The sequence below is a fragment of the Drosophila subpulchrella genome, chromosome 3R (genome assembly GCF_014743375.2).
Source record: "Drosophila subpulchrella strain 33 F10 #4 breed RU33 chromosome 3R, RU_Dsub_v1.1 Primary Assembly, whole genome shotgun sequence".
In the NCBI taxonomy this organism is placed as follows: Eukaryota; Metazoa; Arthropoda; class Insecta; order Diptera; family Drosophilidae; genus Drosophila; species Drosophila subpulchrella.
The window spans coordinates 18,494,360-18,507,611 of record NC_050609.1 but is presented as its reverse complement, the minus strand read 5'-3'; the positions used below and the strand labels follow the sequence as shown (position 1 = coordinate 18,507,611).

At 44.0% G+C, this 13,252-nt stretch overlaps 3 protein-coding genes and 1 long non-coding RNA gene across 19 annotated transcripts in view; 2 read left to right on the top strand and 2 right to left on the bottom strand.

Moving 5' to 3' along the window:
• Positions 1-64: 64 nt before the first annotated feature.
• On the top strand, positions 65-1,693 carry LOC119562734 (26S proteasome regulatory subunit 8). 2 transcript variants are annotated; one of them, XM_037875937.1, is made up of 3 exons: positions 65-213; positions 267-420; positions 483-1,693. In XM_037875937.1, the coding sequence occupies exons 2-3, from the start codon at positions 267-269 to the stop codon at positions 1,532-1,534; spliced, it is 1,206 nt and encodes a 401-aa protein (XP_037731865.1). In that variant the 5' UTR covers positions 65-213; the 3' UTR covers positions 1,535-1,693. The 2 variants fall into 2 exon arrangements, with proteins under 2 accessions (XP_037731865.1, XP_037731872.1); XM_037875944.1 differs by having other exon boundaries at positions 83-213; positions 277-420.
• LOC119562627 (sodium-independent sulfate anion transporter) lies at positions 1,687-5,333 on the bottom strand. The gene is made up of 3 exons (XM_037875858.1): positions 4,698-5,333; positions 2,365-3,454; positions 1,687-2,309 (listed from the first exon to the last, which is right to left on the bottom strand). The coding sequence occupies exons 1-3, from the start codon at positions 5,061-5,063 to the stop codon at positions 1,735-1,737; spliced, it is 2,031 nt and encodes a 676-aa protein (XP_037731786.1). The 5' UTR covers positions 5,064-5,333; the 3' UTR covers positions 1,687-1,734.
• On the top strand, positions 3,783-4,283 carry LOC119562756. Its single transcript, XR_005222011.1, has 3 exons — positions 3,783-3,902; positions 3,969-4,007; positions 4,114-4,283. It is a non-coding gene; the product is annotated as an uncharacterized LOC119562756 (long non-coding RNA).
• Positions 5,334-5,775: 442 nt separating the features above from the next.
• LOC119562635 (tropomodulin) overlaps positions 5,776-13,252 on the bottom strand; it is a 53,597-nt gene continuing 46,120 nt past the window's right edge. For 6 of the 15 annotated variants that reach the window (XM_037875871.1, XM_037875866.1, XM_037875890.1 and 3 more), the window contains 9 exons: positions 12,805-12,957; positions 12,229-12,741; positions 11,914-12,165; positions 11,665-11,812; positions 10,190-10,475; positions 8,859-9,363; positions 7,877-8,099; positions 7,099-7,514; positions 5,776-6,547 (listed from right to left, as the gene is read on the bottom strand). In XM_037875871.1, the coding sequence (XP_037731799.1) occupies positions 9,348-9,363; positions 10,190-10,475; positions 11,665-11,812; positions 11,914-12,165; positions 12,229-12,741; positions 12,805-12,957 (1,368 nt within the window). In that variant the 3' untranslated portion in view covers positions 5,776-6,547; positions 7,099-7,514; positions 7,877-8,099; positions 8,859-9,347. Of the gene's footprint in view, positions 6,548-7,098; positions 7,515-7,876; positions 8,100-8,858; positions 9,364-10,189; positions 10,476-10,515; positions 11,495-11,664; positions 11,813-11,913; positions 12,166-12,228; positions 12,742-12,804; positions 12,958-13,252 lie in introns of those variants that run through there. The other 9 variants (XM_037875902.1, XM_037875922.1, XM_037875927.1 and 6 more) reach the window with 6 other exon arrangements.

Here is a 13,252-nt window from a genome sequence, read left to right as displayed (position 1 = left end):
TCTAAGTAGTTAGCCTGGTCAGGAACCTTTCCGCTTAACTGTGGAATCAAGTTTCCATCCCTTGTTTGTCAAACATTTTCCAGCACTGTAAAAACTGTTGTCTCATCGCCCGCTTCAGTTCGTTTAAGAAAATAAACAAAATTTTATCAAGAATTCAGGGATTACTTAAGAGCGTAAAACTAGCAAAATAAAACCATTTTGGAGTTGTATAAGGTATAGCAATATCTATTAAAATTTCTGGATATTTATTTTTTAAATTGTGCCAGATGAACATAGATATTGGAGTCCCTGAGGATGGACAAGGCCCCGGTTTCCATCCTTATTTTACGCAGAAAATATCCGAGCTCCAATTCACCGTAATCGAGCGGCAGAAGAACTTGCTCCGTTTGCAGGCTCAACGGAATGAACTCAACTCGAAGGGTATGTCATAAGTTCTATAAACTAAAATACCCTTTCTTAAGATCCCATTCTTTAACCAAAAGTTCGCTTGCTGCGTGAAGAGCTACAGCTCCTCCAGGAACAGGGCAGCTATATTGCCGAGGTGGTGAAGCCAATGGATAAGAACAAGGTCCTTGTGAAGGTCCATCCCGAGGGAAAATACGTGGTGGATGTGGACAAGTCCATCAATATCAAGGATGTGACGCCCAACTGCCGAGTGGCCCTGCGAAATGAGAGCTATACCCTCCATAAGATTTTGCCCAACAAGGTGGACCCATTGGTATCCCTGATGCTGGTGGAAAAGGTTCCCGACTCCACCTACGAGATGGTGGGCGGCTTGGACAAGCAAATCCAGGAGATCAAGGAGGTGATTGAGTTGCCCGTAAAGCACCCGGAGTTATTCGATGCGCTGGGCATTGCCCAGCCGAAGGGAGTTCTCCTCTACGGACCCCCTGGCACCGGGAAAACCCTCCTGGCCCGAGCTGTGGCCCACCACACGGAGTGCACCTTCATCCGGGTTTCAGGTTCTGAGCTGGTGCAGAAGTTCATTGGCGAGGGATCGAGGATGGTGAGGGAGCTTTTCGTGATGGCCAGGGAGCATGCTCCCTCCATAATATTCATGGATGAGATTGATTCGATTGGATCTGCCCGACTGGAAACCGGAACTGGCGACTCGGAGGTTCAACGTACCATGCTGGAGCTGTTGAACCAACTGGATGGCTTCGAGGCCACTAAAAATATCAAGGTAATCATGGCCACCAATCGAATCGATGTTTTGGATCAGGCTCTACTACGTCCCGGTCGCATTGATCGCAAGATAGAGTTCCCGCCACCGAATGAGGAGGCCAGATTGGATATCCTGAAGATACATTCCCGCAAGATGAACCTCACCAGGGGCATAAATCTGCGGAGGATTGCGGAACTTATGCCCGGGGCTTCGGGAGCTGAGGTCAAGGGTGTTTGCACCGAGGCCGGGATGTATGCCTTGAGGGAGAGACGCGTCCATGTCACCCAGGAGGACTTTGAAATGGCCGTGTCCAAGGTCATGATGAAGGACTCCGAGAAGAACATGTCTATAAGAAAGTTCTGGAAGTAGCTTCCTTATATATTTTACGAGTTAAGATTGTCAAGGTAATCTCTGGAAAAGAAATTGGGAAATATTTAAAATGCTCTCCCTATATCATAGGTTTCTGTTTGTAGTTAAACACTTTCGAAACACAAGACAAAAAAATTTAAAAATAAACCCTTTTCTTGATAAACGATAGATTACTTAGCTTTATTTAGATCTTAGTAAGACTAACTCCTAGCCAGAGAAAGAGTGCTGGCCATGCTGACGCACTCGCTAGCTCCATTTCCCGATTCGGCGTGATCGAGGGAGTCGACGGATCTTGAAAGGTCCGCCTCATCGGGCCGAAGTTCCTGGTTGAGGGCGTGGGTATTATAACAGAGCACTAGCCTCGTGTTCAATCCCTCAAATACACTAACCACACTGGGCTTTAAGTTGAAGAATATAATCTTCTGCTGCCGCCGACGAAAGTCGTCCACAATGGAGGATATAACTTTGGCGGCCGTATAGTCCGCTGCAAAGATATAGGTGCAATCGATGACCACTGGCAAAGTGGATTTGCTGCCCAGCTTGAGAACCATGTTCCTCACAAATTCTACAGAGGGAAAGATCAGGCATCGATCTGGAGTGATCTTCACGAAGCGGATGCCCTGCTGCGTTTCCAGCTGCTCCAGGGTGACCTTTGGTCTGGCTGCATAGTACAGGATAAAGAGGAGATTCACTCCAATGGCCACCATAATGCCGATCTCCAGAGGCAGCACCAAGCAGGTGACAAAGGCCAGGATTCCAGGCACTAGATCGGAACCTGCAAGGATTAGGATTATTTAGGAACATATACAACTAACTAGATCCCAACTCACGTTTGCTGCGCCACATGGGCGTTACCACCTGGTACTGGACCTGGAAGATCACAGCCGATATGATAATCGCGGCCAGCACCGCCTTGGGAATAAAGGCAAAGTAGTCGGTGAGGAAGTTAAGGGCCAGCACTACGATAATACCGATGTACAGGTTGGACATGTTGGTGCGACAGCCACTGGCATTATTCACCGCCGATCGGGCCAATCCGCCGTTGCATCGATATCCAGAGAAAATAGAGGTGGCAATATTGCCCATCCCACAGGCAATCATTTCCTGGGTGATATCTATCTGCCTTCCCTTGGCGAAGGCCTTGCAAACCGACATGGTTTCCAGTAGAGCCATCAGGGGAACGATTACGAGTCCGTATCCCAGACTCTGAACCATCTCAAGGAAATTCTGTCCCTCCACCGGGGGAATCCCAGCAGTCTCGTTCCCAGGCTGGGCTTCAATGGAAAAGGGAGGAAGTGATGGGGTGGGCATTCCTTTGGGTATGATTCCAGTCAGTCTAAAGGGATTGGTTCCATTGGCATCCAGGTACATGGTGATGGCGGTAAACACAATAACCACAGAGGCATTCCTCGAGGTGGACAGGAACTTGATCACGTGGTTGACCACACGTTGGAAACCATTTCTCCTGGCCTCATCCTTCGGACCAATGGTGAACTTTCCAAAACTCCGCATGGACAGAAGAAGGAAAACACACCCGAAACCCAAACAGGTGTCGGCTACCCGGACATGTTCGATGTCCCGGAACATGCTGATCCAGGTGGCCAAAAAGGATCCCCCATCGCTCTTCACACCCAGCATCGAACGCATCTGGGATGTGGACACAATCAGGGCCACGGCACTCGTGAAGCCCGCACTCACAGGTCCAGATACGAACTCCACCAGACATCCCAGCTTAAAGATGGCCATCAGGATCTCTATAATGCCGGTAAGGAAGGTGAGGAGCACGGATCTCTGCCAGGATCCTTGGGCGAACTGAAAGGTCATGAGTGAGGCCACCGCCGTGCTGCCAATCGTGCTATCCTTGCAGGTGCCCAAAAGGACATAGACGAAGCAGCCCATGAAGGATCCATAAAGCCCATACTACGGTCAAGATATATAAATAAATTTGATAGCTACATATGTATATACTTTGGAAAAGACAAATTCGGGTCATTCAGAAACCCTGACTCATTTGATGATGCTATACCAAATTAGTCAAGTGATTTCCTTTCCTAATTTCTCATGAAAAATGTGATGGTTACAAATGAAAATAACCCCTACTATACATAATTCATTGACAATCTAAATATAGGAAGGACCACTAACCGCATTCCAGATATCTGGAAAAAATTGAGACATGACTTAAACCCAACACCAGTCCGTCCCATCATTCCGAAACTGGAACTCGAATACGACGGACAGAATGATACTCCTCTGTCTGATACTCCTCTTCACGAACGAATTTCTACTCATTAGTGGAAATAAAAACGAACGCAGTATAAGTCCCCAATCAGACTTTGAACTCACAAAAATGGATAATACCCAGAAGGTAAAACGGTTGATAGTTTCTTTAAAGGATGATCAATACCAACTAATTATTATTATCCTTTAACAGACAATCTATGCCGCCGGAATTCCCATTGCACTCTTAGAGGTTTGTAAATTCTTTTTCCCATCGTCAAATTTCATCATTCATATTACTCATATTTTTTAAATCTTTCAATTGATTTATAAAACTAATTTATGATTTGTATTAACAGGAACCAATGCCGGAGAGAAATCACGTTAAAAGAATGGTTTTCAGCCCAAGAATATCTTATGATCATAAGGGTAATCCAGTCAAAAGAAATAAGCCGCGTACTTAAGAAAATCGGTCTTAGGACTTATTTTAACAAAGGTTTACTAAGGATGTGCCACTTAAAAAAGGATTCACGCGCTTTTTAGTCTGGTTATGGATTAATAAAGGAGTCTCTTTGTATACTTCACACTATAAAATGTTGTTTTTTTTATAAATGAAATCCACGTCCTTTAGAGGAGATCGAAGGATCACGATCTTTAAACACTTTCACAGGTTGTAATACTTTGCAGAACCCACTGTAGTTAAGGATAACGATTTTGAATTGGATATATCTGCGAAGATATGCTTCACCTAAGACGTACTTGTGGTAAGTGATCAAGTTGTCACCTCACACTTAACTAGGTGCTTTTCCACTGTGCTCAACTTGCTAATAAGCTGGGAAAACATGATGATATCTTGATTAACCAATCAAAAGTGATACACGCAACAAAACTTCTTGATTCTTGCAATAACACTTAATATTTTTTTGAGTGCATGGATACTCACCTCTGGTGGCAGACCGACCACGCCCGAATAGGCCAAACCCTGTGGGATTACGGTGAGACCCACAGTGAATCCGGCTATCAAATCGCCGATACAGTCTCTGGAGTTGTAGTGCGGCAGCCAGGTGAGGAAGGGCAGTCGCCTCAGGAGGGTCTTCTTTCGGAAGATATTTCGGGCATATCGGGAGCAGCAGGACTCGGCATTCTCCGACTCCTTGGAGGCCTCCAGCTGCTCCAGGCTCTTGCTCTTCGAGGTGCGATGATCGGTGATCAGAATGAAGTCCGTGGAGGAGCTGTCGAACTGCGCCTCCAGACTCTGACTGACCTCCGCCTGTTTGCGGAAGGTCACCTCGTTCTCCAGCGTGGACATTCTGGCCGAGATCTCTGCGTGAACTGACGGGTCGGACGACACGCCGCCGGAACCTGATGCTCCAGGGGCTGCGTCACGCGCTCTTATCTCCGGAGGCTGTTTGCCCAGATCTCGACGCGTGTCGTGTGTGGGAGCGGGATACAGGTTGTATCTTTCAGTTATATCCACAGCGGTTCCATAAACACGCCAAAACCCTCTTGACAATGGCCAAAGCCCCCTGCAACCGCCCGCCTTTTCTATGTTTATCTTGGATATTGTCGGCCAGCCAACTGGCACAAGTGTCCCCGATTGATAATCGGAATTTTTCCATTAATCAAGCGCGATCTGTGGAGAATCGTTAATCAGGTGTGCACTAGTCGTTCACCGGGTAAATATTGATCTTCACAGTACTCCATCAATCGGAATCCAGCTGTGATCGTACACCTCTACGGGTTGAAAGATCGTTTTATAATCGAAAGTGATGAGACACAGTGATTTTTAGATGGCTTATATTATCTAACATCAGGTTGCTACTGTATAATCTCCTTATCTCATTGAGATAGTAAAGATTATAATGAGGAAAGAAAGTCTTACTATTTTTAGCTGATATCATACTTGCTGACGAAAGCATATTGCGAATAAAACGTGTGGTATAGCAAGTAACCTTTTAAAAATACCCCCAATAAATCATCAACAGTAATCGAAAAATATCTTTTGTAGTTTTTTTATTTAATTTTAAAGTTTTTACATGATTTTTAAAAATTGTATTTTAAAAGCATTGCATTATGTCATATAAAGTAAGATATATCATTACAATATACAATTGTTTGTTTTTCATTTGATTTGTGTGTTTAACCATAAGTTAAATTTATGTTTAAGCATTTTCATAATTCAATAGCAGTAAATTGTTTTCAGAGACCATGGCTATATATGTATCATATATATATAGTGTGTATAAGTATTATGTATGTTATGTGTTTGTATCATGTGTGTGTGCATGTGTGGATATAAACACGACTAAAACTAAAAATTGTGAAATATCACCCCGTCTAGGGGCTTCAAAAAAATCGAAGGACAGAATGGAAGGTAAGTAAAATAAAGTAAACGTGTGTATAGCTGCAGCGTAAATGTGAAGATTTTGCTTAAGGAAGAATTATTTAAGAGCTGCCAGATGGAAAGTTAATCCTCGATCTGCGTGTGTGACAATGAACATTCGCCTAACTCGTAACAAACAAATGATTATGCTTATATGGTGAACCGAACACAAACTCGAACCGAAATCATCTGAATCTGAAGAACGCAACAAACACTTAACAAAACAATATAGAACAATTCTTCGCGTGAGAACAACAACAAGTATATGACAACACTATGTGTGGGCTGATGCAGTTTTCTTTTCGGTGTAGCCAAATGTAGACTCCATATATCCAATTTCGATGAATCCTACTGCCACATGCCAATGGTGTAGTTCCTGCTCAGATGTCCCATGCGACGCTGACGTCCAACTGGAAAATATTCGAAAAATCAGAATTAGTAATATTCCTGGTTAGCATTTAACAAGACTGGTTCAGAACGAAGCATGACGCACAACAGTTGAATAGGTATAGTACAGTGTTAACAGAAAAAGCTGCCCTTGTTGGCCTAAGGCTAAGCTAGTAGAGTTGCTAATCAGGTTCCCTCTTCCGTACATATTTACCAACCCATTTAGGGTCTATTTTCGGGCCAATCTCGGCTAGCAGCGCTAAAATTGACGCTTTTCTGTTGACGGGGTCACCAGGAGATCTTAGGTGCTAACTTAAGAGGCTTCACATGATATGGTAAAATTAAAATATATCACTTTTCCAGTAGTATATCAAATGATGTCACTATAACTTTATAAATGTTTTGCAAGAACAGAAAAAAATATTGAAGATTTTAATACTCTAACAGATTTTACATTTCAAATAAAGGGTACAAAACAGAACAGAATTCATCATTACTTTATACTTAAGTTACCATAGATCTACTTAAATTGTAGATATAGTTATAACTATTATCCATAAGATACTTTACGTACTTCATGTAGCACATCATTCTTCGGTGTTAGTTCACAGCTGGTTGGTTGGATTTTTTTGGTGGATTGGTTTCGGGAGGAGTACACAGAAGGTCGGTTGGTTTGGGGAATTGTGGATAGACATAAATCTGTTGTTCTTGTTGCCGTGGTTGCTCATGTTGTTGTAGTTGTTCTTGTTTGCTGGTGGTGTTCTTTGTTGGTTTGGTTTTGAATTTGATTTTCTTGCTGGGTCTTGGCTTGTTAATTCGGTAGTTATTCGGCAATCAAATCAAGAGTTGGACAAACAAAACACACACACATAAAGATGGCTTTCTGCTTGATTGTTGTTCTTGGGTGGTGGCATGTTGTTGTTGGTTGGTTGCTGCTATATATTTCGTAATTGTCTTTTTATTTACGCTGATTGAGGCGTTTCACACGTACTGGAAACACAGATACAGGATAACGAGAGTGTGTTGGTGCGTGGGCGGGGCGGAAGAGAAGAAACAAATACATTGGCATTAGTCATTATAGAGAATATAGCATATGGCATTATAGAGAAGGGTACAACAGTTTAGTTTTCGGGTTAGTTTCGAACTTCAATCATTCAATAAAACAATCAATCAAGTAGCAGGTACAACATTCAAGTCGGCCCAAGTGTTTTGGGTTTCATATCGGGCAAAGGTCCTTAAACACTAACTTTCAATTAGCTGGAAGCTTTCGGGTTAATAATCGGGGTTAATTGGAGTTTTTTCTTTTCGGCCGCAGATCAACACAACAATTACTTAGACAGAAGGGTACCAACTTATCATCTGTTTGGGATATTCTGCATCGTATTTAATATTTTTGTAGGTTTATCATGGCTCTTCTCTGTCGGTGGTGCTGCTTTAGTTTTCTGCTGTTAGTTGGTGGCTCTGATTGAATCATAAAAGTGTCTCAAATCTAGTTTGGTTATGGGTTTCTGCTACTATCGCTTTACTTTGACTCGGATCTGGGGACTCACTTAGATCATACATCGCAGTTAATTCCTATACGAAGAGAACTTTATTAGAGCCGCCATATAAGCTCACTGCACAGAGTTGTCTGAAGTGTGGATAGTGTTCTGATGTGATTACACATAGCATGCAAATGGTTTGGCTGGGGAATAAGTGCAAAACGGTGGGTAAAAGCAAAAACATGCAGGGGATGGTTAGACTTACACAATAAACAATATAAATTACATAATGAGAAATAACATAAACGTAATTAAAGATGTTTGGGTGCTAGTGTACATGACTGATCAGTGGGTATTACACAAACAAAATAGGGAAGGTCTAGCTTCGAAGAACCGAAGCTTCTGATACCCTTGCAGATATAGTAAATAAATTTGGAAGAATTATATATAAATAAATAATTCAACATAAGAGTTAGTCCAAACCCTGTTTTCCTTTAAATAATTTACAGGGGTTCTAATACTTAAGGAGTTCCTTGTAAATTCATGAAAATCACAAATAAACGGACATGAAAATATTTCTGTACTTCTTAAAAATATTATTTGCAAGAGTATTAAAAGATCTTGGTTTAGTTTACAGTCGATACTGCCATATATTTATGCAAACAGTCAGCCAAATGCACTTTGAGGACTCTCTCTAATCGAAAATCTGCGAAAGCTCGTTATAAGCTATATATATCGAAGCTATATATAGCAGAATGCTGGTTGCTCTTTAGGGGTTTTGGTTACTTGGCAATTCTTGCGAGTTAGCAGAAGAAATTGAAGAAGTGAAAGGACAATCCGTGTTCATAGATACCTGTGTTAAGCGTTAGAGAAAATTATACACGTGACGCCTAAACGATTTCTGCTGGGTTATAGAAGAGGCCTCGACTTGGAACACAACTCATGGCACATGGGTACTATGCAGTGCCCATATACCATGAGCCTGTTCGATCTGCGATCTTTATCGATAATATATGGATTATGTATTTAGTTGATATTTCACTTCGTTTTGGTTTCAGTGTGCTTTGCTTAGTTAAAGTCTCTAGAGTATATAGATATTTTTTGGCAAGCTCGTGGCTGCTTTATCTTTAGCTTAAACTTCTGCTCCTGCTTCCTTCATCTTTATATATATTATATTATACACGTTCTTTCGTTGTTATGTGCTTCTGTTTTTCTTCGGTTCTTTGGGTTTAGATTACAAAACGCTTTAAAAATGGTTTAGTTGCTTGCTTTCTGGTCTGCTTATTGAATTCTTGTCGACTTTCTATGCAGATTATTAAAAAATCTGAACTGCAGTCGCAACTCAAGATCTTTTCTTACTGAAAACGAGAAACAGAAAGAGGGGAGAGAGAGAATAGAACACATAAACAAAAGGTGATAAAGACAGGTCACAAAAAAGAGGAAGAAATAATAATCATGAGTCTTTGACTGTCTCGAGAACGGAATTTCTGAATCGTTTTTGGCTGATATCTCTGAGTTCGTCTGTTTTTTGGGAGATAGAAAGACACATAGATACAAAACACAGAGTGCTGCGATGAGTGTGTATGCGGGTGTGCCTGGGTGTGGGTTAATAGCACGCGTCTGATCTGAATGATATAGGATATCGTGGCTGGATTATTTACACGGATCGATTTCGTATGGAAAAAGCGGCTGACAACGACGACATGGAGAACAGATATTAACAAGAGGGGTTGTGCTGGAATCAGTTTCCGGTTTCTGCACAGTACACAAATATCTCTTGAATTCACCATCGATTCGGATCTTATCATATCTAAATAGCCGATAGCCGACTATTTTGATATAACAAAGAGAATCGATGGTAATCTAGAAGAGATAGTCTTCTCCGCCTGGATTTCTTTATGGGGTATGTACAAGTTCTTGGTCAGCAAGATCGATGGACTGCATCCAGAGTCCAGAGTGTTGGGGTGTATTTTTTGTTGGGCAACGACAACGACAACATCGAGGGTTACATAACCAATGAGACAGAAAAGAGAAAGGCGCGAGTGGATCGAATGACTGTCTGTACATGGCTCGAACTTGTGGTTGCTGTGATTTCAGTGGATTTCTGTGGTTTTCTGGTCGTGTTCTGTGGCATTCAGTGGCTCCGGTGGTGCGGCTGCAGTGGCTGCCCGACTTCTCACTCACGTGTGCGCTTGGTAGACGCCCTCATCGTCATAGTTCGGCGTCACGGACCGACTGCCCGGCACCACCATGTTGTCGGGATCGAACTCCGGGTCGAAGGCATCGCCGCCGCCCCGGATGACCATATTGTCCGGGTCCTCCTCCACTTCGTAGTCCGCCGGGGGCTGCGGCGAGGGCGACGGCGAGGGCGTGGCCGATCGGTTATACCCAGCCAGATCCCGCTCAATCTCCATGTTGCCCGGCAGGATCAACTTCGGCAGATTGGGCTTGAGTTTCTGAACGCGGAAGACTGTCGGGGTGTTGTCGATTTTTTGGGTGTTTTGAGTTTGAGAGTAGCGTTGCAGAATTTACAACAGACAAGTGGATAATTGGTTAATGTTCTTCTTGGCGCAAATCACTTTTACAGTCTATGGTAATTACAAGAATCGGGAGACGAGAGAGAATCGAGGGGTGGCACAGAATATTACAAAGGAGGGTCGATCTCAACCAGGCGAGATCCTGGCTCTAGTCTATAGGGGTAACACATGGGTTAGCATCGAGTGGACATGGAAGAATGATATACGTACGGAACCCTCTTACCATAAATAATGTATGTAAAATATAATAGGTAAGTAATAGCACTGTAATATATTAAATTTAAACAAACGACATTACCGCGAATTCTTCAGTGCTATTACTTGTAAGTAAACCATCTTAATACGATCTACGAGTATATCTTATGAGATGCCCAGCCCAGAACGATAACGACAGGTGAAAACGAACGATAACGTGATAACGAAACGTGAACGATAACGATAACGCAACGAAGGCTGGTGAGACGATGTGAGAATGTAGAACGATGGGGTTAAGACTGGAGATCTGGAGTGACGATGAGGCTGATGGAGGCCGAGAACGGATTACCTGGTTACCAGACACAATAGATAAATATAGAAACGATAGAGTGAAGAGTGGGGCTGGGGAGGACGCAACAAGAACGTGGAGCTCGGTTACCAACTGGGGTGGCTCATCAAATCTTCTTCTCAGCTCCAGTTCCGGACGAGGAGGCGGATGCCTCCGCCTGGAGATTGCGCACTAGACGCCCTGCAGGTGGCAAGTTATGGGTTACACTGTCTGGGGTATCGGTCCAGGTGCGCGCCTTGATGAACTGCTCGAAGGCAGCCAGGCTCTTCAACCTGGTGGGTGAGATATCCTTGGCCGCCTTGGAGTCTGAATGGTCATTATGGATTTGGTTTGGCGATTGATTGCTGGATGATGGTGGCGAAGCGATGGTGGTGATTCCGCTGGCTAACATACCTTGTTGCAATTCACCTAAACGCGCGAGTGAGGCAACTCAGTCAATAAGAAATATACCTAATCCTATCGAGGGGAGGAGGAACAGTGGAACTAGAACGCGGAACCAACGCTGATCGCCTGCAGATCGCTGGGAGTGGAGTAACCGCCGTCGCGGGGTCAACTATCAATCCCAAGGGTCAACTTACTTCTGTCGATGTTGCGCTGCAGGTGAGCGGCCACTCGGTGGCGGGCGTCGTTGAACTCCAGGTGCAAGCCGAGGCGCAAAAGCGAGGAGTTCTTCTCCACCAGGTCGGTGATCTCCATCTCGATCTTGTTGCCCAGCACCGCAGATCGCTGGGGAGAAAAATCAAGGAGTTTAGTGGGGTAATTGATAGGATGATATGAGATTATGATCACACATTATGGTCACCCTCCAGCTAAAATCGAGCACTCACCTGATTGGAGGCCCTGAACTCCTCGATGGTGTGGCACTTGAGCAGGGCTTGCACCAGCTTAACGATCACGGGCGGACTGATAAAGTTGGTCTCGACATTTAATACTCTCAGGGTTTTGCTCTTCTCGATGGCCTCGGCTAATAGGAGGGCTGTCTTGTCGGTGAGGCCGACATTTGTCAGCGAGAGGACTTCCAGATGTTCGTTCTGAGGCAGTGCGGCAAACAGTTGCTCGAGCTTCTCGTCCGAGATGTTCTGTAAAACGAAGTAATCAAGTTAATAAGGACACAGGATGGTGAATAAAATCCAAGGCAAAACCTTAATGTTGTTCAAGTTGAGGTCAATCAGCTTGGAGTCATCGTCCTTGACCCGCTTGATGGACTCCTCCACATCTGTGCTGTTGGGCGGATCCATGGGGAAGAGCTTCTGCTGGGTGGACTTAGTGATGCCATCCCAGCCCAGGCCCACGGGCTGTCCCTTGTTGAGCAAGGAGGCGTGGTACTGGTCCTGGTTCATCATCGAGTGGAAGCCCAGGATGGCGGCCAGATCGATGATCTCCTCCTGCGTGGCATCGTTGAGGGCGTGCTCGTACTCCTCGCCCATGTCGATGGCGATCTGTTCCTCGGCCTCGATATCGCGGGCATCCCTCGGTGGAGGGACCCACTTCTTTCCGCGCACCTTGCCCTGCACATAGGGCTCGAACTCCGGCTGGTCGGGCGTCTCGATGGCCTGCTTGTTGATGTGCTCGATCAGCTGCTTGCGGTTCAGAGGACCGGTGGCTTCCTTGGTGCACTCATAGCTGTTGCGCTGGTCTGGCGGCAGGAAGTTGTCCTGAAGATAAAAGGAAATGGTTAGAATAACTGGTATCTTTTTGTTTTCCGAAAGGTCACTCACATCGGGATCCACTTCTTTGGCCAGTATGGTTATCTCCTCGGGCGAGAGCTGGGCCAGCAGGCTCTCCACATCCACATCATCGTACTCACTCAGATCCTTGCCATAAAGTTTGGCCGGGGTGGTGAGCGTTGTTGTCTTTGTGGTGGCTGAAGTCTACAAGGCAAAATGGGAAATTGTTCATTTAATAAACTTTTATTTTTAAGGAAGATAATTAGAATATAAAGGTCCCATCAGCCAATTTAAAAGATAAGTTCGATTATCCTTCGACTGAGATAAAATCATTTTGTTTAGCATTTCAGGAATTGTTAAGATTGTTTTAGAATCCTTTTATTCAACAAGATAACTTTACTTTTGTAAAACGTTTACATTTCTTCAGATAAATTTATGAAATATAGTTAATGGTTATTATTCCTTTTTAATATTTCAGGACTGTCAGTCGAGGAAATAT

What these genes read in the sequence shown, in the direction of transcription:
- LOC119562734 (XM_037875937.1), top strand. Translation starts at nt 267, where the DNA reads ATGAACATAGATATTGGAGTCCCTGAGGATGGACAAGGCCCCGGTTTC. An exon ending in GAATGAACTCAACTCGAAGG is followed by an intron (nt 421 to 482) that starts GTATGTCATAAG and finishes TTTAACCAAAAG; the next exon opens with TTCGCTTGCTGCGTGAAGAG.
- LOC119562627 (XM_037875858.1), bottom strand. Translation starts at nt 5,063, where the DNA reads ATGTCCACGCTGGAGAACGAGGTGACCTTCCGCAAACAGGCGGAGGTC. An exon ending in TGGTCGGTCTGCCACCAGAG is followed by an intron (nt 3,455 to 4,697) that starts GTGAGTATCCAT and finishes TCTTGACCGTAG; the next exon opens with TATGGGCTTTATGGATCCTT. An exon ending in GCCCATGTGGCGCAGCAAAC is followed by an intron (nt 2,310 to 2,364) that starts GTGAGTTGGGAT and finishes TAATCCTTGCAG; the next exon opens with GTTCCGATCTAGTGCCTGGA.